Source organism: Epinephelus lanceolatus, chromosome 15 (assembly GCF_041903045.1).
Source record: "Epinephelus lanceolatus isolate andai-2023 chromosome 15, ASM4190304v1, whole genome shotgun sequence".
Lineage (NCBI taxonomy): Eukaryota > Metazoa > Chordata > Actinopteri > Perciformes > Serranidae > Epinephelus > Epinephelus lanceolatus.
In genome coordinates this window covers 24,498,629-24,525,118 of record NC_135748.1, presented here as the reverse complement: position 1 = coordinate 24,525,118, position 26,490 = coordinate 24,498,629, and the positions used below count along the sequence as shown (strand labels likewise).

The 26,490-nt window shown below is 40.8% G+C and overlaps 1 protein-coding gene across 2 annotated transcripts in view; it reads left to right on the top strand.

Moving 5' to 3' along the window:
• Window positions 1-1,808: 1,808 nt before the first annotated feature.
• The window catches only part of stac (SH3 and cysteine rich domain), a 45,129-nt gene continuing 20,447 nt past the window's right edge, over window positions 1,809-26,490 (top strand). The window contains exons 1-6 of one of the 2 annotated variants that reach the window (XM_033643581.2): window positions 1,844-2,237; window positions 3,563-3,595; window positions 5,255-5,588; window positions 14,842-14,975; window positions 25,373-25,454; window positions 25,662-25,768. In XM_033643581.2, the coding sequence (XP_033499472.1) occupies window positions 2,124-2,237; window positions 3,563-3,595; window positions 5,255-5,588; window positions 14,842-14,975; window positions 25,373-25,454; window positions 25,662-25,768 (804 nt within the window). In that variant the 5' untranslated portion in view covers window positions 1,844-2,123. Of the gene's footprint in view, window positions 2,238-3,562; window positions 3,596-5,254; window positions 5,589-14,841; window positions 14,976-25,372; window positions 25,455-25,661; window positions 25,769-26,490 lie in introns of both variants that reach the window. The other variant, XM_033643583.2, reaches the window with a different exon arrangement.

The following is a 26,490-nucleotide window of genomic DNA, read 5'->3' as shown; positions in this document are numbered from 1 at the left end:
GCTGTTGGTCTACCGCTGCATCTAACTGTTGTTTTGCTTGTGTTATTGTGTGACTGGCATTTAAAAGGGTTTGTTCGGATTCACCAAAGTCACACAATAACACAAACAACAAATTAATTGAATAAGTGGTAGACCAGCAGCTCCTGTGTTCAATGAGCTAAAATTACTGTTTTTGTTAATGAAGTTTGGTGGCTTTGAGGAGTGCATGGATGGGGAGCTGAAGCCACTTCCCCCTCAGAACAAAATGTCGGACCAAAAGGCAAAGCAATGACAATATTCTTAATATAGTGTCAAATCTAGCTGATATTGATTATTTAGGTGGGACTTTTTATGGAGACTAAAATATTTTTTGTTGCTGACCCCCACAGCAGTTCATTGTTTAGCTTCCGGACTGCAGCCTGCTTTTCCAAACTGGTGGCGTGTACAGTCTATGGTCGACTGACATCTACTGTATGTGTTATGAGTAAGTACCCCATACAACCCCACATCAAAAAATCCAAACCACCTCTTTAAGTTACTTAGCATAAAGACTGGAAACAGAGGGAAACAGCTAGCCTGGCTCTGTACAAAGGTAACAACATCTGGCTACAAGCTTTTCTAAAGCTAGCTAGTTAAAGTGTTATCTTGTTTGTTTTATTTGTACAAAAATAAAATGTACAAATGTGACGTTGTAGTTTTATGGGAGGTTGTGTGTGCAGGCTAGCTGTTTCCCCATGCTTCCAGTCTTTTTGCTAAGCTAAGCTAACCATTTGCTGGCTGTAGAGGCGTGTCTTTATGATAAATATGATGCTAGCTGTCATTAGCAGACTGTTAGCTTAGCATAGCACAAAGTCTGTCAGCTAGCCTGGCTCGGTACAGAGGCAACAAAATCCACCAACCACCACTATCAGAGGTAATTCATTAACTTGCTATATAATTTGTTGGATTCTTACAAAAACCGATGAGTAAAAACGACATTTTGCAGTTTTTCAGATGTTATACATATGAGCTCGGGCGGTAACCATAACTTCCTGGAGTCTCAGCTCGTTGCCTGGCAACCGTCCCTTTGAGAAAATAGTCCAGTAGGCCTAGGTAATAATCCTCCATTAAATTATATTTTTTTGTTATAGTATGGGTGAAACGTTCATATTAGTGAACTTTACAGGTGCTGGAAAACAGGTTTAGTTAAATTTGGACAGTGCCAGGACTAGCTACCTGTTTCCCCAGGTTTTTATGCTTAATTAATCTAGCTAGCCGGGTGCTCGTTGTAGCTTAGCATTTATTAAAGCTAGCTAATAAGCTAACAAACAAACTCTCAAAAAGTGAGTAAGAATATTTTCTTACATGTTTAATTATCCCTTTAACAATTTAGTGTGTTATCATTTCGGCCAAAACAAAGCTTCTCTCTTATTTTTAAATGCAATTCTTTAGTCTTAAAACCATTAAATGAGGAACCTTTGCTATCCAAAGCACTTATTTCTTTCGGGAAAATCCCCTCAGTCAGTATCAATTAGCCTAAACAAGGAGGATAACCAGCCTTCAGAAAATTCTATAAAAGAAGTGGATATGAAGCACGTGAATTAATGTGAGGACCCTGTTAAACACCTTTTTCTCTTAACATTGATTCAATGTGACCATATGTGTGTTTTTCTCTGAGCGTGTCTTCCATCTAAAATTTGGCAGGACAGAGTCGTATTTCTCCTCCTTCCCCATCCCATCCCTTCCTTCCCTTGGTTGCCTACAGCTCTCCGCCCATCGGAGTATTGGCAGTGTGTGGCGCATGGCGCGCAGCGTGGACTTGGAGATGTCTTGGAAGCATTACGCACGACGACACGATAAATGCGAAAGCCTCCTTTAGATGGACAGGACACTGTCAAGCTGAACTGGACTGACTCTCAACTTCTGGTTTGCTTAGCACTTCCTTCGCAGCCTCCTTAAGACGCTTTTCTCATCCTTTCCTGACGGCGGATGAAACTCGGATCTCCCCCTTTACAGCGCCAGCAGCAGCAGCGGGTCTGGATGACTTCCCCTCCTCTTATCCTCGGATCAGGGTGACTGTTGAGGAATGGAAACGATGTAAACAGCTTGGGGAGAAAACAAACTGCAGAGCAACAGTTTTTTTCAAGAGATCCCAAAAAGAGAGGATGATCCCTCCGGTCAACATGATTCAGGACGAAAGTGGGGGCAAAGAGGACGAACGGGACCAGAATGAGACACCCAAATCCCCGACGGCGAACGCCAGCCAGCAGGAAACCAAGGTAGGACTGTTGTGTTATTATTTATGATTTACCATCTCCCGGATAGACGGATATACTGTGGGATCCGCACTGTGCATCAATCCAACTCTTATTAATAGAGCAGGGCAAACAAACTTCTATCAACACAACAATAAAACCGACTCAACGGGGACCAGCTCCCAAAAAAGAACAGCATGCATGTAAACTATGCCACCTTTTTATATCAGGGACTCACAGCCTGATCAGCCTTTTAAAACAGCTTCAACAGCTGAAAATGATTTAATTTAAGGAGGAAAGCATACCGATGATAGGGGAGGACTTCAAAAATATCAATCAGCTGTACAAATAGGACAGAAAACACGTTTAAAGTGCCATGAAGAGTCACTACAGGCTTATTTTTAGACCAGCAGAGTTCATCACTGTGTGGGAATACCATTTGAATAGCACTATGATATTGTACCTTATGAGAAAACAACCTTTAAATAAAGATTAGATCAGTTTAAACTCACGATTGAGCATCACACACACTCCCCATGTGACTTATAGTCATGATAATAGAAATGTAGTGTTAGTGTTTTTTCAAGTAAGAGTCTATATCCCATAACAAATAGGGATTTGAGGTATTTAAATGCATTGTTGCTGGATCAATGATGATGAAAAAGCTGTTAAAAGCTCCCGATCACCACTAAAACAGTTTCACAGTGTGCTGCTGTAGTAAGAGAAGGAGTATGGTGTTAATATTATGTGTATAAAATAATAAATAAGTGCCATATGGGTTTGTACTTTCCACTTGTGGCTGATGTAGGAAAGTAGGCTGTGTGATAGAGATCCACAGCTGCCTCAGGCATTTTGCCATCTATGTGGGTCACATGTTGCCCAGACTACTACAATTAGCAGTAAAATATTGGACTAGTCATCATGCAAGTGGATGGCTACATCAGCTCTCCTCTCCTGTCCCTAAAGCGCTTGTACGGCAAAGATGAGGCTAATGCTTTCTCTTTATTATTTTCCAAATAACTGTTTGAGAAGCAGTTCGAGCTTTCGCTGGGATCAGAGATATGTCTTCCTCTCTGTGTTGTGTCTTTTAAAGCTTGTGCATGCGAGCTCTTACTTTGGCACATCTGGTCACTGAGTATTTCAAAAGAATCCTGGCTGACATTTTACACAATGCCGCTGCCAAACAACCACGCTCCCTTCCAGTATCTCACGTTATTAGTAGTAGGACACTTCAGAAAGACAAAAAAGTGATTAAAGAAATTGTTTAATCGTCCTTACAGACAGTACAAGCAGAACAAGTTCTCTACCATTGAGTGAAGCTGTGTTTGTGTTTTTATTCTTCCTTTAAGAATACTGTGAGGCCTGAACATCACAAGCGCAAGGTGAGCCTCCACTCTTGTGTAAACTGTAGCGTACTGCTGATTTAAGTCCATCATAACATAACAGCATACTTGCATGTACATTAAGGTAAAAGTTGTTGTGGGTTACAACTTTTACTGCTTTTTAAGGTAGAGCACATAGTCACATCAATGCCACGTAAAGTCTCATCCACCATCACCCATATCTCTAGAGGGCACTGTAGCTGAGCTGTATCTGTAAATGTATTTATTGACAATGATTTTATACAAAATCGTATGCGATAACTTGCTTTTTAAGATGTGTTTTGCATTTCCCCATTAACCCTCCCTTCTTCCCGCTCCTCGATGCATGTGCACATTGCCTCACATTGCTGATTTAGATCGATTTTTATTTGTTATGGTTGGGTTTTCTTTCTGAGGCGTATAAAACCACCTTACAGGGAATATGTGAAGTATCCTTTACTATCACAGTCTTTGTAGATAAGTAGAAAACATGCAGAATTTCCATTAAAAAATATTGCTTATCTAATTTAGTTATCTACACCTGACTGTGATATTATTGTTGTTTTATCACCGTTTTCCTTTTCAGGGTGTGAAAGCCATTTAAGTTAAGAACGAGAAGAGATTGCAGTTGAATACGTGTGTTGTATGTTCATGTCTGTGTGTGCATTCCTGTGTGTGGGTGGTAATGGCAGAGAAAGGGTCCAAATTGATTGTTTCCAGAGTGACCCGTAGAATTGATTGATCTTCACCATACCAAAGCTGCAATGATAAGCCCTCTAAACAATTTGTTCAGGCGCCAACACTGTCAACAGCCAGCAATGTATGTATGTTTATTCGCTTAATCGTATTGTAGTTTAAGTCTGGGATTTCATATGAGTATCTGGGCTCAGAATCAGTGGATTTAAACTGTGTCTGTGTGTGCGTAGCTAATAATTTGGAACAAACTTAGAAGAGGACAGATGGATCTTTCTCTACCCAGCAGAAAAACAGTAAATCCCCACAGGTGTTTACCTGTTTACAGTGAATACATTCAGGTCTATACTGAGTGCGAGGATTTAATGAATCATTAAGAGTCCTTCCCCACTCATTAATCACTTAAAACATAATCTATTTCTTCAATCAGAGACCTGCAGCCACGCACCAGCCAGAAACCAGAGCCTTAAATCACATTACAGTAGCTTAGAGATTCTTTATTGTGTGTTTGAGCCCAGAATTAAGTGGGTTTCACAGAGGAGGAAGCACATACTGAGAGGTTAAATGAGGAGTTGTCAGTGTGGAGTGTTATGAATAGCGTTACTGTAAAAGAGGAGCCTAAGGAGATTGATCGAGGCTGCAGCCAGAAATGGCAGCACAGCGTGTGAGAAATAGTGTTGATGCAATGCATTGCTCTAACCAGGAAATCACATTACCATCCAGGTAGGGAACCTCGAAGGTTTTCCACTGAGGAGTGATAAGTTGCCCCTTGCAGTGGTCTTTTATCGGCCATCGGACACTGAGACATTGGGCTGAAGGTTTTAGAGTCTGAGTTTGTAATTTATTTAGGTTATTATAGGAATTGATTTACTTCACTCAGTTGCTCTGAAATCATTCTCTCTCCTCATTTATTCTCTCATACAGTACAATCTTCCTTTCTCTCTCCCTTGCTCCATTTCTCGTCAACTCTTCTGCTCTCTTTTTCAGCTGCAGAGACTCAAGCGCTCCTTGTCCTTCAAGACCAAGAGCATCCGCAGCAAGAGCGCAGACAACTTCTTCCGAACCAGCAGCGACAACAAGACAGAGCTGCTGTCAGACGTGAGCAGCAGCACGGGCCATCTCTGCAACATCGGGATGGCCCCGCCGCACACCACCAACCTCCCCATTCCTCCAGTCCCTCCGGCCATCCCCTGTGCTCCTCCTCCCACATCACGCTCCCAGACACGCAACCCCATGCAGGTAGACTCAGCAGGACACTGCTTCATGGAGCACATCTTTAAGAAGCCCACGTTCTGTGACGTCTGCAACCACATGATCGTAGGTATGGTTACTGTGCCTCCCTTCTTCATTACAGTGATCAGAATATCAAACAAAGCACAGTGATAAGATCATAGCAGAAAGCAAGGTAAAAAATCCTGCACATCATGTAATAACCTTTGCAATCACAGCGTTAAGAATAACCTTCTCATGATGAGACCTTCATTAGAAAACCTGGTGAAGCTATAAGTAAAACAGAGTCAAAGTAGGAGAGTAATGAATATGCAATAATATGCACATATGGTATGGACACAGCAGGATGTAAGAGGTTATAGTCTCCTAAAGCACCTACCTTTGTTTTCCATAACACCACATTTCTACCCTGTAAGACTGAATACACAAGCCACGTGTAATGAAAAACTCAAGACAGTGACGCACCTGACACCGAGCATCCAGCTTGACCAGCTGACATGTGACCAAAGCATCTCTGTCCTCCTTTCCTCGCACACTGAGCCAGCTCCCTCCATCTGTGTGCTGGGGTGTCAGATAGCCAACAACAGCGCCAGCTCCTCTACCTGTTCTCCCCTCACCAGATGTTCCAGTTTGTCTGGCTGCTCCCCTCCTTGTTACCCATCAGTACTGAGGGACCACTGAGTCTTTTTATCTCAGGGCCTCTGCCGCATGATAATGACAAGGGCTGCTCGTACCATCTGCCAAACAAGCCCCTGATATCACATTTGGTCACAGATAAAAGTCCAATGGCAATGTCAGCAGGTTTTAAAACTTAGATGTGTTGGTGCACGTATAATGTATACTGGATTAACACCAGTTCTGTATCAGTATGCCAGCAGTTTTTTTGCATAGCTAAGAATTTTGCTCTGTGTGCAGTTGTCTGAGCTTCACATTTCCCTCTTTTAACCTTACAGAAGCAAAATCAACAGACCCTTAACATCAAAGTTCTTAATTGGGAGACTGAGTCAAAACCAACTTACACACTTGACATTAAAATAATCATGGCTTCAGACAAAGTCAGAAACAATTAGGTTTGAACACTTTCATTTAGATTTAAGTTATTGTGGGTTGTTTAACCAATTAACATACCGATAAATTAAAGTGGCTTTAAACAATATTTAATGTTTAATGTGAAAGGGATCGCTCATAGTGATAATCCTCTCAGCTTTCTAGCAAGTTTCATCTCACTGTTTTGGTTTTACAGCCTGCAACTTTACTGCTTTGGTTTACTCCCACTGCTCTCATCACTGTTGTTTCCAGCCACAGCAGGCAACCACTGTCAGCCCAAATGCTCTGTCTAAACAGCAGACAGACAAAGTGAACGCCAAGCTGGTGAACATAGTGGAGCTAAAGAACCAAATAATTCACCTGGCTCTTTCTCCACAGGAAGTGGTGGACAGCAAAGCAGCACTAAATGAGGTTGAATACTAGACTCACAGTAACGACTCTAGATTAATGATAATGTTCTCTGTATTTGCTGGACGTGTAAATAAGCATCTGCTTCCCAACAAATTTGCAATATAAATTTCAAAGGTGAGGATATGTCAATGTTGTGTTCACAGCTTGTTTCTGCTGCCCCCATGTGGCCAAAAAATCAGTTATTGCTTGTTAAATGTTAGTCGGTTAAACCTGTACACTTACAAGTTTACAGTGCTCTTTAGCAGCCAAACAAAGTCAGTACCACAGGTGTCTGTTTCACACCTTTGAAGATCAGATTCATAGAGGTGTTCATCACATTTGACCTCCCCACCCCTGACTATATGAAAGAGAAGGCGGGGTACACCCTGGACAGGTCGCCAGACTATCACAAAGCTGACACATAAAAACAGACAACCATTCACACTAACATTCACACCTACAGGCATTTAGAGGCACCAGCCTATCCTGCCTGTCTGACTGTGGGAGGAAGCCGGAGAACCCAGAGAAAACCCACACTGACATGGGGAGAACATGCAAACTCCGCACAGAACGCCCTCATCCATAGTGTCTTTGGATGTGGGATTACTTTAATAAAACCAAAGTTCATCCCACCATAAAACATAAGCCCTGTGTGTACATGTTTACAACCCTTGTTGCTTTCACTGGTCTGTTTTATGTGGCGCGGCCAGTGAGGCGCGTCCAGTGGCTGAAGCCTTGAATGGGCCTCTGGTGGTCTGTTGATAATGAAAGTATGATGTCAGGCATGCCGGGCCCTGTGATAGGTGCTGGGCCCTCTGGTCCACTCATGAAAAAAGATGTTGCCCTCTTGTTCATTTGTCCTGCTTTAATGAGAACACAGTATGGTCAGCAGCAGAGAGAGAGAGTGGAGGGTGTTTTTCTCTGTTAGTGTGTGTGTATGTGTGCGTTTGTGTGTGCTTAATGAGCTGCGATGGTGCTGTCAAAGTCTTAGACTGTGTACTAGAGTCAAAGGGCAGCACAGAGAAAGAGAAATACAGTTGTGGTAGAAGGGGCTCAAACTGATAAAACGATCATACTTTGATTGTTGCCACAAGTTTATAGAGTTAAAACAGTGCAGTATTTGTTTGCAAGTGCTTTATATCAATGATACAGGTAGATAAGGTTCTGTGAAGTGGAAAATACTTGTAATTGAATGAATATTAGTGCAGAGCAAACTCACATATATACATTTCTATGTGCACAAAACCACACAGCTGGTTCTCTTAAGTGCAAATAAATGTTTTAAGGACAGAATTTTGGACTTTTGTTTCAGTAAAAAGGTTTTTCAGTCTCCATATATTTATGATGCACCCTACACATCCTAACCGCAAATTAATACCAGTATGCTAACAGTGCAGAAGGCAGAAAAATTAAACACCCACCTTCTTCCTAAAGGAGAATCCTTTATTACATAAAAGCCTGAACAAATTAGATGTGTCATCCATAATAGAAATGGCTGAATTTTATTATAGCGCTTACTGACTCATTCATTAGGTTTACCAGATGAAGGTAGAGCAGAACTAGATTATTATGTATTTAATACGGCAATAAACATATTAGGATTTTTCTGTAGGCGTTCGTTTTTGTTTTAAAAACGTCTAATATACTAGAGACTTGCTCATACACTGAGTTCAGTTGAGCAGTGGTGCAAACAGTCAGTATATTTTAAGCTAATATTAATCCAATTATGACTTACAGAGAAAAAACAATCATACACGGGAATGATAGTACATTTATTTTAACAGTCAACAAGTCAACACTTTATTTGTCACAAGAGACAATATTTTAAATTTGCCCATCAGTCTTTCAGGCTGACAGAAGATAGGTAAAGCAGTTACACACCTATACTGCCTGATTAGATCTTTTCCCAGGACTGTGTGAGCGACGTTAAGACCCTCATTCTCATGTTAGTTTTTTTGCACCTGTTAGGGTGGGACCTGCACACTGTCATGATTGTTATAAGTTCATAGAGTTAAGCATAGCTGCACCATATTTCAGCCTGAGTGGAAGTCTCATCAGCCACAGTAATTGAAAACACTTGTGTGGGTGGGCAGAGTCTTCAAAAGGAAGAAGTTAATAGCATTGCAACTTAAGTAAGAAGTGTATTCAGGGTGCACATTTTCCTATAGTTATTCCAAGGTTACTCTTGCTCCTATCATGTTTCAGCCATGATTTTTCTTATTCATTACACGGGCTGAATGCAATGTGCAGTGTGCAGCTTTTGACCATAAAAGCAAGTGTCCTTGTTGTGGAGCTCACAGTGAATTAGTTTCACTGGTACATAAAAAAAGTCCCTGATTGAGTACAGGCTGATGCTGAGATATTGATTGCAGGTGCTTGCAGCAAATGGCTTATTAAATAAATGTCTAAATGAGTGAATGGGAGGGTTATTTGTGGCTGACAGAGGGTGAAATATAATTTACTGGGCAGACTTGAAAAAATGAAATATTCACAGCTTTCTAGTTTGTGAACTTACTTAACAAATTTCACACAAGTTTGAAGGTTAATGTGTGTGTGGCGAACTTCCAAAAGTACATACAGCGACGAGACGTATGCATATCGGAAATGCAGAAATTTAATGTACAGTCGGACAGTAATCAATGAGATCCTGTATCATCTTGTAGGAGTTAGACAGTAATTTATTGGCAAGATCCCCTCAATGCCTTAAAATCAAGGCATACAAATTTTTGGATTAATTCACAAGACAAGTCGATATCACCGCGAATGACAGAGCAGTCTCACTTGATTAACATGCACTAATCTGTGCTATGAAATCCCAGGGATATACATGACAGGGTTGCTTGACCCCGGGGAGAAATTAATCCAGAGGTCGAGGTTGAGTAGCTGACAGATATGACTGTGGTGCTAACTGAGACTTCACTACTCCTCCATGCATGTACACACATGACGTATTGACGGTAGTGTTTCCTCTCTTTCGCGTCGTGACTTTGCATTTTCACTGATGGTGAATTGAACCATTTTAGTGTCACAATCGACAGCTGACATTGTCTGCCATGTCTTAAAAATCTTTCTCAACATTATAGAATGTCAATCTGCATGTGTGCCAGCAGGGAAAATGTCAGTTCATGAAAAGTTTAAATAAAGATGTGACATCCTGGATGGAGGAGGGACTGTCATGACATTTTTACAGACATACATAATCCCCAAACTTAAGCCTACTTTTATGATCCCCTGACCTTTTTATGTAGTCTTTATTGCTAATTAGCATATTTTAGCATGCTTAAATGCTGCATTCACACCAAATCATGCGTTGGGTAGAAAACGGCAGTGCTCCCATTAATTTAAATGTGGATAGTGCTTCTAGGCAGTGGCACTGTAGTAGATGGCGAAAAAAAGGAGCAGCCTATGGCCAAAAGTTGAAAGAGAAACGACTTCTGGAGAAATTCAACCCAATGTCATGTTGTGGTGGCCAATCACGAAACTGGCAGTAAGACTGGAAGATGCCTGCAGTTCACGGGAAGAAGTAATACAGCCTCTTTCTATCGTTAAATATTAAGTTTTGTTTTATTTTTCTTGTCATAAGGACTCAAAGCCAACATAAACAAGCCTACTGATATAGAAAGAAAGACTAAAGAAACTTACTTTTCTGTAGTTGGTCCCCACCCTCCGCTCCACGACAAATACGCCATTTAGGTGGCGCTTCCACACCCCTGTGAACGCCTGATTTGGTGCAAATGCAGCCTAGATGGTCAACATGGTAAATATTATACCTGCAAAACATCAACTTGTAGATTCTTAGTCTAATTTCTAAAAACAGTTGATGTTACAATTGTACCCTACGCAGTTAATTTCACCCCTGATCACAGAGACATACTTGAAAGGCAGCTACACTCCACCTATAGCAATGCATTCAGCATTCTTGGCCTTTATCTTTGATTCTCCAAATGGGTTTTTTGTTGTAAAAAAAAAAAAATCAAATGGCCATGGGAGAAACTAATTAAAGTCTGCAAATAAACCAAAGAATGCTGATCAGGTCAGTGTTTTAGAGGAGCTTAAGAAACAGAGGAGGTGGAGGAGTTATTGTCACGATTAAGGTTATTTGCACGGGAAATCAGGAGGCGTGAAGTGAGAACGGTGGCTTAATGGATCAATGTGTGGCTATTGTAAGGAGAGTTGTGCAGCGTGAGAGAGATGCCGTGGGGAGAAAGAGTAGGAAATTGAGGGAGAAGGACTGTGGGAACAAAAATTAGAAGCAAGATGAAGAAGGGATGGAAACTCTTGCAGGATTCTTGTCCTTTACTGTTGTGCAAATGAAGAATGGGCTTTAAAAGCAGAGTAGCCAAGAAAGAGCAAATGCCAGAGAGAGCAGCACTGTCACTCACTTTCCCCACAGCTGTAACGCCTTAAGGCCCTGGACTCTTCTCTGAGCCTGGAGGAAAATGCACCTAAGCACACACTAACATCATTATCCAGCCATTACTGAAGGAAGGCGACAGTTTCTTGTATGTTTGTCCTCTTCTTAACTGTTACGAGTTTACATGGAGGCGTCTCATTATTCCTCCATGTTGGAATGACTCAGCTAAAACAAGCCAATCAACAACTCTGTGACAAGGGCTTCATTTGCTTCCTGCCCCTGTGCATTAAGAGAGACAGACAGGAACTTGAGTCAGGGTGTCTTAAAGACGCCGTAGAGAAGAAGGAGAATTAAACTCCTCCATCATCAGTTGACCTGATTAAGAGTGACCTAAAAAGTGATACAGGTTGCTATTATCGTCATTGCTGTTGTGGTGATCTGCGGCTGACCATTGATGGGTTCAGGCCAGGATCACATTTCTCGCGGTTTCCGTCTCAGGTTAACTAACTCCACCAGCTCTGTGGCAGCAAGGCTCAGCCAAGCATCACAAAAGCTTCAAATGGGGAGAACAGATCCAGTTTTCCACCCATTACTGAGATCCTGTCACTGCTGCCCAGCTCCAGATAGCTGTGACACCAGTTCACATTACAGCACGTGAAGAGCAAGCAGAGATTTTTTTCCTCCTTGTTGGCTAAGTAAACGACACATGAGGGGCTTTGTACCTTAAGTACACAGTATCTCTTGTGTTTGCTTTCTTGTTCGGGGGATCAGGTTTTCTGCTTGGTTTCGTATTTACAGTCCAGTGGTACCTGTGCTCACTGACCCTCTTCAACCCGGCTTGTAAAACTGAATATGCTGCATTTTTGAGGATAATCTGGACTGAAAATTCTGACAGAGTGTCCGTTCACGATGCACAAAACACTCTAAGGACTTGACAATTGTGAATAAAGTTGTGATGAAACTTATATCCTTCCTGCGCTCTCAGCACCCACTGAAGATGATCGATTAATTCTTTGCACGTCCATATTTTCACATGCACGCATGCAGTGTGTGGGTCCAGAGCAGAGCATGTGCGCATCGATTAATCAATAAAGAGCTGGAGGTGCATAGCTGCCAGACTATTACTAATAACAGCACTGGGACTTGATAAAACAGTCCTCTCTTGTTAATGTAGAGTGACTATCAAATGATACACGACTGCTGGCTCAAAGTGGTGGTTATTGTCATGCTGTGTGTAACACATAGGGGTTTAGAGATAAGCCTTCTTCTCAGAAACCCCTTACTCCTTTTATCTTCTGTGAGGACGAATCATTTGACAGACTCTCCATGTTTCCAGACAGCTGCAGTGTGTGTGTTTATGGCATCCTGAATGGTTTTAGTATTCCAGTTCCAGTTTCTGGTTGTGGAGTGATTTAACTGTGGTTCTGGGTACAGATGCTTCTGTTGTTTTACAAATTCAATCCACGGCAGACTCAGTGAATTTATTGATGCCATCAGTGATGTTGGAGGTAGTGTCCCAGAACATGCTCCATACACTGATTGGCCCAATCTCTCGCGTCACTGGAGGCATGCAGCGTAGTTATTTGCATAATTGACCTCAACAAGATGGCTGCTCGGCTGCTCCTCTCGAACACAGGCAGCATCCACCTCTCGTAGCAGAGATCCAGACTGTTTTGAGCAGGAATGGGACAGCACCTCACACTCCCACCATCTGTTTTTACACAGAGATATGGCTATAAGGAAGCTACAAAGTCCCTTCTTCACCCACATTTTTACACAGAACCAAACAATGGCAGCATTATGCCACCCTAGTGTGTGACGATAGACAGCATGCCAGCATCGCAGAAGCACAAGAGGTGGGACGGGTGTGACGTGTAACACAGCTGGTCGGCCTCTAGTGTGACACATAACATACCAGTCAGCAGCGCTTTATAAACAATATTGCATAACATGGCAATAATACTCATTTACCGTCCCTGTTATATGGCTGCTGATTTTGTCCTCTGCTTGTAGGGTAAGAAGCTCTTGGACCTCATTGTTTTCCCAATTTGCAAACATTTGCGATTGCTGTTCTTCTTGAAATTAGTTGCTAACTGGTACTAGCCGCTTTTTTGGATTTCCTGGTGGTGGGTCGCGCACATAACTTGTTGTCAAAAAGTTACACCTGTCCCATCCTGCTGGCTATCCCTTTTGCACAGACGTCGATTCGGCGCTGTTACTACCTCCACTGCCAGTTTAAAGGTGAGACAACTCTGTCCTGCCATACTGCGATTGTACCCATTATATCAAAGGGCGAGGTGACATAAAACTCTTGCAAAATTCAATGCAAAAATGAGGCATTAAAAAGTCCTTTATGGTGACTAATAAGCAGCCAATATGCTACTAATATGCATGCCTAATAAGCGATCAGTTAATGGTAAGTCAGCCAGTCAGCTCAGGCAGCCAAACTTTTATGGCTGCTGTTTATTATGTGATTGCTAAATATTTATTCATATTTTTGCCATGTCACTCCATCCAAGCATACACAATCTCAGCAGAGCAGAGACTGGGGAGTAATGATAGCTACCTGCCCAGGGGAACCCCTCAGGTGCATGCTGCCAATTTCAGCATTTTTTCTGCCCTGACGAGGAATGTGGTCCATGATGCTTTAAGGCCTAGACAGTAATATCAGGATCTTTAAAGGTTAGGGAGCCTGAAATTTGAGCTTTTTGTCAGTTATATCTAGGGACTTCACTTTAAATTAGCAAATAGAAATGTACCTAATTAAGTTTGCAAGATGACCAGTGAAAGTTGGATTTCCCATGCAGTATTCCCCACTTACTGCATGCATGCATACCTGCCTATTCATCTTTTGCCCTTTTGTTGTATTTCTTTCCGTCTCACAAATGCACACAATGACAGCCACAGCTCAGTGATCCTCATTAAAGGCTGCATTGATACAATCTGTTGTTGTTGTTGCCATGTGAGCTTTATTCCCTGCCAACACCTCTCTCTTCACAATCTCACATCTCCTCCCTGAACAAGACTATCTTTCTCATTTTTGTTTCTCATCCATCTCTCTGCCCGTATTCATTTGTTGTCCATTTACACACCTCGATGCACGAATGCGCGCACACATGCTAAATGTTTGCTGTTGCAATGTTGCATAACTTGGGTTCAGAAATAAGTCAGATTAATCTTAAATTTATTCCAGCAACTGTGAGTCACATATTAACAAGTGAGAGTGAGTGTGCACACAGGCGGCAGATAGCATTGGCTCAATTACAGTCAGTTTGGTTAAAATGTTTTTGCAGAAGTGCACATCATGTAGTATTTGATAAATTCTGTCCCTGATAAAAGGTTCCACATGCATGCTGGGACCGACTCCAGAAACTCTAGGCTAGGAATAAGTGTGTAAAGACAATGAATAAATGAAAGGCAGCGTTCTGAACAATATTTTCCATTTCCTCTGCCTTTTCATGTGTAATTTGCTGTTCACTTTGGAGCAGCATTTGAGTCCAGTTCCTGAACTGGCAGATCTGAACTTGTTGCCTCTTTTCTGTGTGTTTATCAGGTACAACAGCCAAGCATGTGGTGTTCCTGGCAGGAAACACGGCAAAGCATGGCCTCCGCTGCAAAGCCTGCAAAATGAGCCTCCACCACAAATGTGAGAACGGAGTGGGACAGCAACGTTGCATGGGCAAACTGGTAAGAGGCATGATACAGGATAATACAAGACATGATGTAGACAGTGCATTCGTCTCTTCGCTGTCAGCAGTTTGGGAGATTCTGAGCTTATAATTACTGATGTCATTCTGATAGAAATCAAAACAGACATATTAGAAATTGGCTGTCTGACCGTTTCCCACCAGAATGTGCTTATTCAGAAATCACACTTTATGTGTGAGTGAGCTGGTACATCTGTGACCACCATCCATCCCCGTCATCGTCCTCATCATCGTTATATCATCACTCTGTCTGTCTGTGTGTTAGATAATAGTAATGCAGCCCAGTATTTACAAAAACGCTGACCTCCTCCTCACCTCCGTTAAGTTCTGCCGTGCAGCTGTCAAAGTGAGCCATTAAATCGGGATCAATACAGTCACCCCGAAGCAGCTTCGTAACCACTATCGAAGATGTCACACGTAACACTGTTATGATGTGTTTGGCATTCCACAGTGTCTTTTTTAATATGTAAGTCGAGCCTTGTGAAATCTGGGGGTGTAAAATAATATTTGGAATAATTATCACATCATTTATTATTTAATTTCAGTTTTTATATTACGAACAGAGGCAATGAGATTGTGGAAACTTTTCAGTATCACAAAATGGGAAAGTTGGCAATACTGATCAAAGATAATCATACTAAATAGATAATACTGTGGTCTTAATAAGCTTCTGTTGCTACCTAATGATTTCATTTAACTCTATCTCTGTATTTTAAAACAGCCATAAACACATACTGAACCCTTAAAAGGTGTGAACATTTTAAACCTGAAGGCTTATTAACCCTTTCCAAAAAAAAAAAAGATTTGCAGATTGTAAAAGCTAGAAAGAAAACATTTATGTGATGATATTAAAGATCTAAAAGATTTCAGTCCCAATTGATTTGACAGCACCTGTGGTTACTGTTGTTATTAAGTTTAATACTACAAGTCACAGAGCTCTGGGGGCAGCAAAACAAACTACTGTCATTTTAATAAAGAAGTCAGCCAATAATTGTGTGTGATATGCAGCCTGTCACCTGCCATATGCTACAAATTTAAGTGAAGTTACTGTGGTAAGGTTTAGGAAAAGAATCATGTTGAGGACGTACCTTAAAATGACTCAGAGTTCACTCGAAGTTGACACGGTTCTGAACACTGGTCTCCTGGGGAAAGTCCTGTGTTTTGTGTCCCATCCACCACCCCAACCTGCCTCCTAACTAGGCCGCCCAGGATTCCTTCCTTTTTTTACTGCCGTCAGCGCAGCGGTCACATGATCTCAGCCTTCCAAAATATATTATTTTTGCATGAATTATTGGCTCATACTTACGTAGGATATGTACGAATTTTGGTGCATTACTTTACATGGGGCAGTAGTAGCTCAGTCCATAGGGACTTGGGTTGGGAACTGGAGGGTCGCCTGTTTCGGACCAAAATATGGAGCGTGGACTGGTAGCTGGAGAGGTGCCAGTTCTCCTCCTGGGCACTGCCGAGGTGCCCTTGAGCAAGGCACCAAACCCCCCAACCGCTCGGAGGTTGTGTGTAATTGACAACAGAGTGAAAAAAATTGAATTTCCCCCCTTTATATACTTAATAAAGTATATAAAATTAAAAAAAAATTACACTGGAAAACAGCCTGCATCTGCACATTGCAATTTTGCATTTCCTGTGACTACTTCATAATAAAGGTCAACTTGTGTTTCACCAGTTTAACGCTTTTAATGTGAAGCTGCAGCAGTAGGAAATGTTCCCTTAGCATTAGCATTAACTTACAGTGGGCCAATCTAGTACACAACTGTGACTCAGTGCAGAGGAAAACATAAAACACCAAGAATAGTTTATCAAATCCAAATCTTTACTTAGGAGGTCAGGATTCAGACACGGGAAGGCAAAAAAGTCTATTCAAGGAAATCACACATAAAGCAAAGTCCATAAATCCAAACAGAGTCAAAAACTAAGGAATCAAACAGAAGGAAAAGGCTGAAAAGCATGGACATTACTTAGTACACACAGGGGGGTGGAACAAGACACAGGTGAAACACATGAGGTGATTAACAAAGGTGGGAAAACTCAGGAAGTAAAAGAAACACTAAACAGAATGAGAACACATTTCAAAATAAAACAGGAAGTGGACACATGAGTATAAACATGACAGAATATCACATTACAGCATTTTTTTCCCGCAGATGTCACTCTCGCCACCCTGTCCATAGTACTGCAAATATATAAATATTGCAGTACTTTAATCAGTGGGCAATGGGCTCAGTCACCATTGTGGTACCTCACTCAGCAATAAATAGTGACTTAGCAGACATTTATGTAAATAAAAATCTTTGAGATTATTAAAGAAGTGACGTAATTTGCTTTTTTCTATAACTTAATATATTGTCTCAAGTCTAAGAAATGCATCTGTGAATTTCTGATCAGCAAATATATCCAGAAGATGCTTTAATTTAAGCGACTCCTGTGTGTCTCTGAAAATGAGCTCTAAATGGGAGCCATGGTAGAGGCATCAAGTTAAGGTAGAGCTGAATGGTCGATTTCAAATGTGTTTACATGTTGACATGAAAAACTAGAGTAAAACTGCCTCACTGAGTAGTATTTATTTGATCATTTTTACAGTCAATAAGTCAGATTTTTAGTGCTATTACCTTGCACTGTATTAACCTCCAAGCCTTGTTAGTGTCATTATATGTAGTCTCCCTCCCAGCAACACACTCTCTGCTGGCCTGTCCTCAGTTTTGTGTGATGATGATGATAATAGAGATTGTGGGCTATAATCATCTGTGATCCTACGTTATAACTGGACCATTTGGTTTTTGGAGTCGGTCTGTTGGGGAGGGCTGAATGTTTTTACAGGGGAGGGTTCAGTTACACCAGCGAAAGCCAGCACCAAGAAACATTTAGCGCTTCTCCTTCCATAGCAGTCCAGCAAACTGGCAGTCAGCACTGAACTCGGACTCTTTAGTCATTCGCACACATCCCACACTGAAGAGAAGGAGACTGTAACACTGTCAGGTCATATTATGTGTGATTTCCTACCTTTCCTTACCTTGTTCCCCACAGTATTTGGCTACACTTAACTTGAGAAACTTTGGCTGGAATTACATGAGGAAATTTGGAATAAGCCGAGTTGAGAGAGAACAAAGTGCATAGATGTCATATGGAAATTATATGGAAGTTACAGTAAAGGCAGTCTTTCCCCATTCCTGTTGTGATGTCTTTCCACTAGATGTCTGAGGGATGAGGCCTGAAGATATGATCAGCTCTCAGGAGTGGAAAATGAGGTTGAGGGGTCAAGCATAAAAAGGGAAGTTTCCCCAGTGGAATACAGCTCTAAATTCGACTTACTCTAAACTTGGACACTTCTAGCCATGCTTGTTTCTCTTGGCTTGAGAACCCTTTAGCAAAGAAATCAAGTTACCTCATGCTCTGAGCCTTTATAAACCATGAAACCAGTATGCCACTATATATTTGTTAGGTTTCTGTACTTACTAAAACAGTGACAATGAATTCATGACAAATGTAGATTTAAAAAAAATGGTGGTATTTAACAAGCAGGCTTTTGTGGTTCAGCTGTTTGGTTATGTAACATGACTTCACCTTCAGCTTTGGCAACAGTCAGCTAAAAATATTATGTTTGTCAGAGGCTGTAATGGAAAAGTTATGTTTTCAGTACGTGTTGTGAGTTACCTCAAGTCAAACATGCATTGGGCCTCATGCAGCAATATTCTCTTACATTTCTCTCATACTTTCTCCTGTTTTTGTTGAGAGAAAAAATAAGAGAAGTCAATGCACTCCAGATGCACTAAACATTCTTAACCATCCAAATCTGCTCTTACCCAGGTGTGTTGAACGATGAGTCCCACTTGATCATAAATTGGAGGCGCATGACAGATTGTTTGTTATTGGCATAAATACTGCATAAGGGCAGTTGTTGTGCCATGTGCAAATACTCTGGCACATGCCCAAGAGTTTGAGAGATGCCACCAAACAAAAGGCTGTAAGAAGACGAAGAACTTGAGCAGGAGTGAAATTCACATATTGCTGAATAAACTCAAAATAAACGGGATTTTCTGGTAGTCCGTAGGGGCGTCACAGGAAAGAAATGGCAAAGCATTTGTGATGCTGTAAATGCTGTGTCAGGAGAGGGACACACAGTAAGTAGTATGTGAGTAATTTAGAAGCTGAACGCTGGCAAAATCATCCAACAGTTTTTACAGTTTGGTATTAATGGACCAATAGTATTTCTCAGGCCCATGAATTTAATTATCCAATCATTATAATTACTCTCAAAGTGTCAACCTGAGTATCATGGTGTGGGCTGGAAGTTTGATTTCCTTTTGGTTCAATATAATAATCTACATTAATCTACGTTAAAATTTTTATGACGTTTGAGAAGAGCCAAAATAAGAAATCATTGGTGAATCCCAGGTATCAATAGGTGCTAACAAAATGAGAACAAATTGTGGATACAAACAAAACTAAGAGAAACTTTGTTTGTATATCGCTTCCTGCATGAGGCCCAACGTTTTCCTGTTTGAATGGTTGTGTATCTGCCAGCGAACAAAGGCTGACCAGTCACTAAAAAAGCATTGATTTGGCCTCTCCTGACACACACAATTTTTTTTATCAAGAATATTTTTATTGAGTTTTAACAGGATTACACAAAGCATGTTTACAGCAGCTATTAAACTCAAAGCATATGTTTGATGGGAAACAAAGCTTCAAATCAAATCACAATCCTCCCCATACCCTAACCCTTAATAACAACTGGAATATCGTCAGTAGGATGGTCCTCCATCTCCTGAATAGTGAAAAAAAAATTGATAATGAGCTGAAAGTCAGGCTCAATATTGAAAGAGAGGAGGAGGGATGTCTATGTAAATGATGGGGTACTTTAGCAGTAGAGTAGAGAGTAGTAGAGTGTACACTGACAGAAAGCACCAAGAACAAGAAACAACACAATCTTCAGTTTAGCTTGCAACTCTGAAAGTACTTGAGAAAGGGCCCCCCAAACCTTTTGGATTTTTTTATTTGAGTTACTAATTGAGTATTGAATCTTTTCAAGATTAAGGCAGAACATAATGTCCTTCAGCCACTGGGCATGGGTGGGCGGGGCAGCATCCCTCCATCTGATTAAAACAGCCCGGACACACACAGTTTTTGTTTGAGCTCAGTCTTGGCAACTCTAGTCCAGTTGGAGTTTCTGGGAGTTCTTGGATCACATGATTAATTCTCAATACATGTCAGTTTATGTCTGCTTTAAACCAGGCTAACACTCTCAGTCTGTTACCAGTGAGAGCTGAGGAAATACTACTGTATATATTACACTAGATCTGCTGCAATGACACAATTGAGCTATAAGTAAAGTACGTACCATTATTTATGTACAGTATTAATAGCTACTAAAAGAATAACTTCAGGGTTTTTTTTTAACGTGGAGCCTATTTTCCCATGTTTTTGTGTTTAAGTGACTAATGGGAACAACGATTTTTTAAAGTGGTCTAGTATTGAGCGAGACCAGTGGCGAAACAGGCTGCAGTGTAATCGCTCGGGGCAATTGTCCACCATCAGTTTGCATCCATTAAAAGTAGTTATTTTTGCCACTGACTGGCTCAGATTGTCTGTACAAGTGTCTGACCACATGATGGCAAATGGACCTTTTGGTTATCATTTTTGTTTAACTATAAAAAGCGCCCAAATCGCTATTGCCAAAGTCATCTCACTCCATTTTATTTTTGTTTGTATAGAGCCAGTAAATTTTCACGTCTAACATGGTGAATGATTGGTTGAGGACAACCAAACCAGAGTTGGCAATTGTTGGTACAATGGAAAGATGAACCACAACAGCTTCTGTGAGTTTTATTTTGTTTCTGTGGACTTTGAATGAAGTGTGTTTTACGATGATAAAATTACTGTTTATTTAAATGGAGTCTGGTGGGTTTGGCGTTAGCGATATCAGGGCTGTTTCTGGTTAAACAAAAAGGAACTTGCTCTTTAACACAAAGGTCTGTCTCTGCAGGGATCCATTCCATCATGTCAGACACTTGTGATGTCAATCTGAGCCTGTATCACCATGATGAATAGGAATGTTTAAATAAATGCATAAATAAGTAAACATCCTGAACTCTTGTATGTGTGGATGGCTGCTAATCCTCAAATTCAAAAATCATGAAAAGGACAGCTCTCTAATTTAATTATTTATTCATGCACAGATGTTTTAGGCAGATGTCATTCCTTAGTGTGCAACAGTGGAGTTTTGTCCTCTTCATAGCTTTTGTTCAATAGAAACAGAATTTAAGACACATAATAAAGGCCTCCATGACTTTTTCTCAGATCTCCCTAAACCTAACCATGTCTACAATCACTGCTGTCACAACGTCAGTGGAGTAAATGAAGTTTCAGACAGCAACAGCAAATCGCATCTTATGTTTATAGCCAGATGGGCTCCCAACAAGTGGTCCTCTTTTAACCTTTTCCTTAATGATTTTGCCCCTGAAAGTCTGACATCTCAGTTCTCGAAATAAGCCTGAAGAGCTCAAGGGTTACTTATTTTAGCCGTCTCATCATGAGAAGTGTCAAATGAAGAAATTATTCACGACTGATTAGCGTTGCAGATTTCACCACCTGCCACTTGAACACATGAAATGTAAACAAACGGGGAAAAAGTGCAATCCTCCAAGTCTGATTCTCACATCCAGTAAAGAAAATGAATGAATGAATGTTTGTCTAGGATGACTTCCAGAAATTAAAAACAGAGGAATAATGCTGAAAACGTGGAACTATACATTAATCATTACTGAGTGTGCTGCAGTTGACTTTGTGTCTGAGGAGAATTTTAATCTTCTGTCATTCTTCTTTACTTAAGAAGGATTTGAAACTGATAGGGAAGTATTGATTGGACAGGACACAGGTAGGTAATGGATATATAAATGATAAATGTTTGAGGGCCTTGAGAGATGGGTGGAGAACATGACGGCCAGATAAATCAAGACCATGACTTTAAGACAGTTTTTTCTGGTCAGATTCATGGCTGCGGACCACCTGACATCGGACACATTTTCGTCTCCTACATGTTCAGCTCTGTTTGTAACAAAACAGTTATGTATTCATGAAGGTGATCCACAGCTGTAGTCTTTAATAGTTTAATGTATTTATGCTGGTGGGCCGGTGACATGATGTTTTCGGGTTGTCCGTCCAACTGTCCCATTCCCGGGAGCGTGATATCTCAGGAACGCTTTGAGGGAATTTCTTCAACTTTGGCACAAATGTCCACTTGAACTCAAGAATGAACTGATTAGATTTTTATGGTCAAAGGTCAAGGTCACTTTCACCTCCCATATGTCCCATTCTCATCAATGCGATATCTCAGGAGTGCCACATGGGAATTTCTTTAATTTTGCCACAAATTTCCCACGGTAACAAGGATGAACTAATTATGGTAATTATGATTTAAACTTCTGTGAAAAAAGCTTGCACAGAGCTTCTGCAGAGCCACAGAGATGGTTTGCAGGGCTCACAGAATGCTGCAGTGACTTGCTGCACGTCTCCTAAAAAATGGGACTACACGCCAGGTATAGCAAACGCCGCAGAAGTTAGATTGGACATCAGAGCTGGGTCTGTTACAACGACAAACACAACAAGCATGGACCAGTCTGAAGAAAAGCTAGTGACGCAAGTTAGAAGATAGAGCCACTTGTTTGATCCTTCATTTAAAGATTATAAAAAAAGAAAATATAAGTCACAGTTTTTGGAAAGAGACTGCTAAAGAGCTGCAGAGTAATGTTGAAGAGTGTACCCGAAAATGGAAGCCTCTGAGAGACATATTTGTAAGAATGGTAACAAAAGATAGCAAAAAGCAGCAGGAGTGCAGGGGAGAGAAGATATCAGCCTTTTAATTCTACCTCTCATAAAACACAGGGAAACTGAGGGAAATTACAATAGAGGTAAGTTATGCAAACTTCAAAAGCATGTCCCAACATACATGTGTGACGTTGGTTGCTATGCACAATCTGTCTCAGTACTATATTCAATATGCTTGGCGAACATGAGAGGTGCCTGTACCAGCCTGTGCTGAAAGCAAGTGCACAGCCGCAAAAGTATAAGTTAGACTTAAACATTTGGAGGTCAAAGATAAAGGTCACTGTGACTGTGAACAACCAACAGAACACAATTTTAGTCATAATTTAAAAAGTTCATACGCTAACTATGACAGCTTTTCACACAAATGTCGACTAAGATAATATAATTTAAGTAATGACATTTCATTTCTAAAAGGTCAAAGGTCAACTTCACTGTGACGTCCAAAAAATACTTTTCCAGCCATTATTCAATGTCATAACTCATAAGAGACAGAAGGGGAGACATTTGGTCAGATACCGAATTAGTGAGACTAATCTTTGGTGTCCACGTTGAAACTGTGCTGATTGTATAGATCCTCTGAGTTGTCGGGTTGAAGACATGTGCGAAGCATCCACGTTTTAGAATTTGTAGCTTCTTTGCAGCAACATCCCTCTTTGAAGCATTGTCTGCTGTCATTGCTACAACTTTGTGTTCTGTCCTGGTTCTCTGATACTCCACAGGGTTTGCAAATATTGAGCTTCTGTGACTGCTGTTGTGCCATGTGATGAAGCTTTCTATCAGTCCTCTGTAAAAAATAATCTCTAAGTGAAGACAGCATGTTTCTCCCTGGAGGTTATTCTCTGGAATCATACCTGTCAATATGGTGATAATTTCCATTTTGCCAAAAAAAACAACAACTCTTAATGCCTTTTATTAAATTCCTTCAGAGTCCTCACTACATGAAGAGTCTGGACAGACATGAATGTAATCCGAAACTTGACTGGTTGGCGGAGGCACACAACCGTGAGGCGGTGATTCTAGTTTCATTTGAATAATAATGTGCTGAAAGTTATTTAAATTGAGTGGAACTAATGTTGCACCTCAGCTGCGGGGTAGTGCTGTGCCGAGTGTGGACCGGGCCTGACGACATTTTGTAAACAACAACAGCCGCTTCAGCATCTGTGTTCTACCCCACCCTCTCTAACTCTCGAGCTATGTACCAGTCTTGTCATTGTTTTTCAATGTTGACGCCTTTTCGGGGCTGTTAGTCAGTGTGTTTTTCATTACATTGCTGCCATTACGTTGCTATGAACACAGTTCCCACCACTCCTAATAAACAGATTCTGTCGGTGCTGATTGATGTCGCCAGATGCTGGGTTCTGGTAAAATTAAGGTTTGAGCTCTTCACATCTTAATGAGTTAAGAAAGAAGGACGTACTTTGCAAGATGTGTTTACAGGCTGCAGGTGGCTCAGTGCTTATCAATATGTCACTGGTATAATAGGTAATGTATGAATTATTTGCATTGCTGCAAGATGCATAATATTTATTATATTATTTTTAAAATTATTAGAAGTTATTTAAAGGTACCATTTTTAAATTAGTGAAATGTTTCATTCACTCAATAAGTGATTATTATTATTTTATTTTAACCTCTAATAGTTATTACAAAAAAATGTGACACACTATCAAAACTAAAAGACATGTTTATATACAGTAAATATTGACTCATCCTAGAAGTGACGTATTACTTATTGGCCTTAAATTGCCACATAATTGTCAATTAAATGACAAAATGTGCTTTTAAACTGAACCCTGCAAATGTGAAAAAAATATTATTTCAGTTCCCTATCACTACTAAACAGGTTTGTGATATATTAATTAAAATTACTTTCTTTATTTCTGTATATTTTATACAAAGTTACATGATGCATTGTTATGTATTTCTTATTATTTTATCTATACTTTTATTTATTTTTGTACACAGCCTATTGCCTGTTTTTATTTAGTACGCTATGGACCTTTCTCTGTGTCCTTGATAAAGTCATTATTATAATTATAGTCGTAAATTCAAATGGATTGTTACTCATGTAGTTCATTATTAATTAATGACTCAGAACTGTTTTTCCCTTTCTTCCATCAAATTGTGCAATTGATGAGGAATGCTTTTTTTGGCATAATGTTTGGGTATGTCAACACTCCAGCGCTCATTGTGTACTTGTTCTTCATTCATACAGATCACTCGGCCATGAAAATGAGGGCTGTGCACATTCATACACAGCACACTAGAGTTCTGTTTCAGGTATTTATCAGACACTGTCCTGTCCACGCTGTCAGCAGTGCGAAATCAAGTTGTTGTAATTCATCCAAACAGCGATGTCCGACATCCACTGTGGCAGAACTTTATCTCTGTCAGCTGTGCTCAGAAACATCCGACTGAACAGAGTTTCGTGCAGTATTTCAGCGTCCGGGTGCTGTGTTGCCTGTGGTGTTGCACATTGATTTATCTCTAATGTGTGTGTCCCTTCTCTCTCTTTTCCCCCTCTCTGTCTTTCAGCCAAAAGGCTTTCGGCGGTACTACAGCTCTCCATTATTGATCCAGGAACAGTATGGCTGCATCAAAGAAGTCATGCCCATCGGTGAGCAGCTTAAATCTCCATAAGAATTGCACTCGTGTGTGGGAAGCGAAAACTTCACTCTGCTCCTCCAGAACCTCTTTTCCACTTGAGCTGTTTTATAAGATTTGCCAACCTGGTTTTATAGTATTGTGAATCACCACATGGCTATCCTGCAAGCGTAACATTTGTTTGCTATCAGCTTTTCTCATGTCCTGTTCTTTTCCAAAGCTTGTGGCAACAAGGTGGACCCTGTGTATGAGGCCTTGAGGTTTGGGACGTCGCTTGCACAAAAAGCCAAGAGGGCCAGTGGCTCTGAGTCTCCACACAGAAACTCAGTAAGAAAAGGATCATTTTTATGTTGGATAGTGTTTGCTTTTACCCTGTCAACACAAAATACTGCTCGCTGGAACTTTATCTGTCCTATTTCCTATCTCAGGTCTGCTCTTCATTAAGCTCCAATGTACATACAGGTTATCACAGTTCAGTTTATGTATTATACTTGTTATGTTTTGTCCCACTGCAACAGAAACACTGTAGCTGATGGTCTAAATAGATACTGCCACTGCAGGGCTGTAAACACTACCAATAAAGGCAGTCTGGACCAAGCAGTGATGGAGGGAGATGTCCGTGCAAACGCTCATGTTACAGCTCTGAAGATGAACCCGACCGATTGTTTTGTACAGCCACACTCTCAAGCCTCCTCTCCACCTCTGTGTGTCATGCAGAGGAAAATCTGTTTTTCGTAACGTATCACTTTTAATGTAAGCTAAACTGTATATGCAGCCTGGATACGCGTCTCCGCGTGATGACATCTGAAAGCTGTTGGGTTCAGGCCATCCTGTCCTGTCCTGTGCAGCTGTTAGTGAATGGGCGGTGGAGGCTCACAGAGACAATGTGATCTCAACAGGGGTTATGATAATAGTTTCCAAATGCAGAGTTAGACACAGCATGTTTGCTACACTACAGTCTTCTCCAAAATAGCGGGTTAGACTGGGAGAGTGGATGCATTTTAACTAGTTGTTGGTTCAGAAACTGAAGTATCTATCTATCTATCTAT